This window comes from Corvus brachyrhynchos, unplaced genomic scaffold (genome assembly GCF_000691975.1).
Source record: "Corvus brachyrhynchos isolate BGI_N302 unplaced genomic scaffold, ASM69197v1 scaffold34, whole genome shotgun sequence".
Lineage (NCBI taxonomy): Eukaryota > Metazoa > Chordata > Aves > Passeriformes > Corvidae > Corvus > Corvus brachyrhynchos.
In genome coordinates this window covers 8789967-8793608 of record NW_008238126.1, presented here as the reverse complement: position 1 = coordinate 8793608, position 3642 = coordinate 8789967, and the positions used below count along the sequence as shown (strand labels likewise).

Genomic DNA, 3642 nt, shown 5'->3' with positions numbered 1-3642 from the left:
TGAGTACTTGCATGATTTGTTCCACGTCGGTGCCGAACGGGAGCCAGCAGGCAGCGAAGGACAACAGCACTGTCCCTGCCAGTTTAGCCAACAGCACCAGCCTGCAACAGGACAGCACATCACCAGAGAAATCCAGGAATGCTGGACAGAAGTCAAGAGCAATCCTCACTGTGCAGCACAGGAACACGTTACACCAGGTATCTCGCACACAATGAACTCAGGAGTGCCCACATGCACACAAGGACATTCCCATTCCCCACGCCAGGCTGATTCCTGAGGAAGATAAAACACTTTAAAGCCACTTACCCCTTTCCTTTCAGTCCCTTCTTGAAGCACTTTCCAAGTAAATAGCAAAAAAAGGGCAGGGAATGGTAGAGCTCCATTTGCTTATAATTTAAGGCCAAGCAAAACGCCACAGAGCCCAGGAGGTCCCAGTCACGGGACAAACAAAGGACAGCCCACAAGGCCAAGCCAAGGCTCACTGAGTTGTATATGGTTTTTTATGTCAAGGACAAGATACACGTCTCACTTCTGGAAGGCAGCAATTAATGCCCTGAGGGGAAGCAGAAATAGCTTATAAAATGAGTTTTGCCAAGTTAGTTTTAAGGACACACTGCCAGTTGCGACTCTGTTGCCCCCACAGATAAAAAATTTTACTTCCATTGAAAGTGTAATTTCTGTATTTCCAAGGTTTGATTCAGAGCTTGCCCAGACAAAACCGAGGGCAAATTCTGTGTGTGTTAATTACACGTGTAATGTCTATTCAGCCAACCCAGCTTTTGGTGGCAGTGACAGTTCTCTGCAACAACCAACACTTTCTTCTTGGCGTTTACATGGTTAAAGATAAAGCTCTCACAGGCTTCCCCTTCCAGCTCCCACAAGATATGTGCAGAATATTCAAATATGTCAGTGTTTAAATTATGTATAATTTAGTTCAAGGACTTCTGAGGGGTTTGTGATTCTCTTACACTCACAAGGCACCCTCATCCATGACCAGTTCCCTGAGCTGCTAATTCTGCTCAAACAATGAGTAATAGTTGCTAAAAACAAGGTTACTGCCTTGTGACTTTGAAAAGAGCTTCCCAGGCTCAGGAGATTTAGAAGAGACTAAGCTACACTTACTATTAAATTGCAACAAAGTATTAGCTTTGGGGTTTATTTGTTTTTTGAAAAACTTAGATAAACCAGTAAGACACAGAATCCCAGAATGGTTTGAATTGGAAGGGACCCTAAAGCCCATCCAGTCCCACCCCCTGCCATGGGCAGGGACACCTTCCACCATCCCAGGCTGCTCCAACCGGGCCTTGTACCCTCCCCGGCATCCAGGGGCAGCCCCAGCTGCTCTGGGCACCCTGTGCCAGGGCCTGCCCACCCTCCCAGGGAGGAATTTCTCCCTAATATCCAATCCAAACCCATCCTCTGGCAGTGGAAAGCCACTCCCTCCTGTCCTGTCACTCCATCCCCTTGTATTTCTTGTATTGTCAGAAATGTCACAATATTTTGTTTTCCCTCTGTCAGCCTAAGTAGCTGTGACAACACATCCAGACTGCCCACGGAGCTCTCGGCCCACTCACATTTCCCACTCCACATCACCAGGTACATTTGACACCTCATTGATTTCACATCAGCAAACTCACACTGAGAGGCCCTGATCTTGCAAAGGTGCAGCAGCTCAGGGTAAACAAATCTCTGCATTGCTGGAGCTGCTCAGAGGATGGCGTTGGTCACATCAGAGTGGCAGGGCTGGCACAGAAATCTGCAGTAAATCCCTGCCTCCACAGCAGCTGCTACACCTCCACCACCCCAGCACGGGGTGAGCTGACAGCACTGGCCTGTTTGTGTACAAAACCAGAACAAAACCAGAATTGTTACTAACACAGACCCACCTGAGAAGGCGTCCACCACCACTGTGGACCAGTCAGCCCTGAACTCACCTCCCTGAGCTGTGAAGCCGAGGCAGAAGGGGAGGTTTTATAGAGCTGAACATTTCACACAGCTCCACCTGACACTGCTCTGCCATCCCAAGAAGATCTAAGGGGATTCCCTCTGCACACACAAATCACAGGAGCACAACCCATCACTCTCCTTACTGTCACAGCACCAGTGATGCTGTCTGCAGGGAAGTGACTGACAGGGAGATGAGCTGGAGGCATGGGAAGAATGATATTCATGTTCGGATTGATTTGTGCCAATATCAATAATTTTTATCTCCAATATGTTTCAGACTTACAGCTTCCTTTGATATCTCTGTTTGGGGTGGGCAGAACCCTATCAAGTGCTAAGGAACAGTGATTCCATCAACAGAAATTCGTTTCCATGCAGAACAAGGATACTGGAAGTGCCCATGGTCAATAAGGATGAGGCCTGGATAAAGCAGGATGCAGAGAGCACTGGAAACCTGGAAAAAAAGGATGAAAAAAGAGAGAGGAAAAAGAATTAGTCCCAAACTAGGCATTGGACAGAGGAACTTCTCCAGGACAAAATGTGTCCCTCCATGATGCATCCTGTATGTAGCAATCTTATTCTCCACAAGTAATCATCTGTCAGTAAGATTTTGAAGAAATAAAAAAGGATAAAGATTTGCCATAAATGAGAAAATATTGAATATTGCCTGCCCTTTACAATAGCTCAAAGATCACCCACACCTATCTTAAACCACCCCAAAAATCAGACTTATTATTCCAAAGTCTACTGTAAGGAGTGTTCAAGACAAAGCAGTTCCCACATCTCCTCCTGCCACACCACAAATTATTTTTTTACTATTCAAGTAATAAATTCAAGGAAAAACATCATTCAGAAGTTCATGGCTACTAAACTTAAGAGCATCTTGTAATTGAAAGCATTAAAATAATTGCTATGAGATAAAATAATGGCTTTTTGAATCTTTTTAAGTGAAAAGCCTATAATATGAGCTATAGTGATTGTCATCAGTTTTACATGGGAGCCATCAGAGCATTCTAGTTGTTAATTAACTTAGGGTTACATTTCTACCCTGTTCTAACAGTGTTTTCTTTGTTTAATTTACACACACCAGGTACTTGCCTTTTTTTTTGCAGATGTTTCTTTCAAGGAAAAACAATATAAAATAACTGCAGGGATATAAACCAGCAAATCAGCAACAAACACTGAAAAATAAAGATTAATTTTCCATTAGAATCCTCCCACAAGGAGGAGACAAAGAAAAAACACAGGCAAATAAACATCAAAATATCAGAAATAAACTGGGCAGTTCTACTTCAAAGGACAAAAAGAAACAGGTCTACAGAATTTGATCTTGTTAATGTTTCTAAGGCTCACTTCTGATGTCCCAAAGCTGCTGCTTCCACGTGTTCAGCTGTCCTGGCTCCTGGCACAGCCTCAGTCACACTGTAGTTCCTCACATGCCAAAAGCAGGGCAGGCATTCGGGAATGCCCCAAAGAAATCAGCCCTGACTGGACCCAGGTTGTGGGATAGGACAGAGAAGGCTGGGGGCACAATAAAGCAACTCCAGATGATCCCAATCTCTGTGTGAATTACCAGTGATGGGGATAAAGACACTGAAAGCAGGGATTTGGCTTTGATCACCTGCCTACAGCAAGGATTTGTAAGAGAGGGAACAAGAAAACAGAGCCAGCAGGTTCCCCTGCCCAGGGTATGTTCAG

At 44.8% G+C, this 3642-nt stretch overlaps 1 protein-coding gene across 2 annotated transcripts in view; it reads right to left on the bottom strand.

Moving 5' to 3' along the window:
• The window catches only part of ALG6 (ALG6, alpha-1,3-glucosyltransferase), a 17850-nt gene that overhangs the window by 5420 nt on the left and 8788 nt on the right, over nucleotides 1-3642 (bottom strand). For both annotated transcript variants that reach the window (XM_017733527.1, XM_008633074.2), the window contains exons 6-9: nucleotides 3043-3125; nucleotides 2334-2398; nucleotides 307-492; nucleotides 1-101 (exon numbers count right to left, since the gene is read on the bottom strand). The exon at nucleotides 1-101 is cut by the window's left edge and continues 53 nt beyond it. In XM_017733527.1, coding sequence (XP_017589016.1) covers nucleotides 1-101; nucleotides 307-492; nucleotides 2334-2398; nucleotides 3043-3125 — 435 coding nt within the window. The remainder of the gene's footprint in view (nucleotides 102-306; nucleotides 493-2333; nucleotides 2399-3042; nucleotides 3126-3642) is intronic.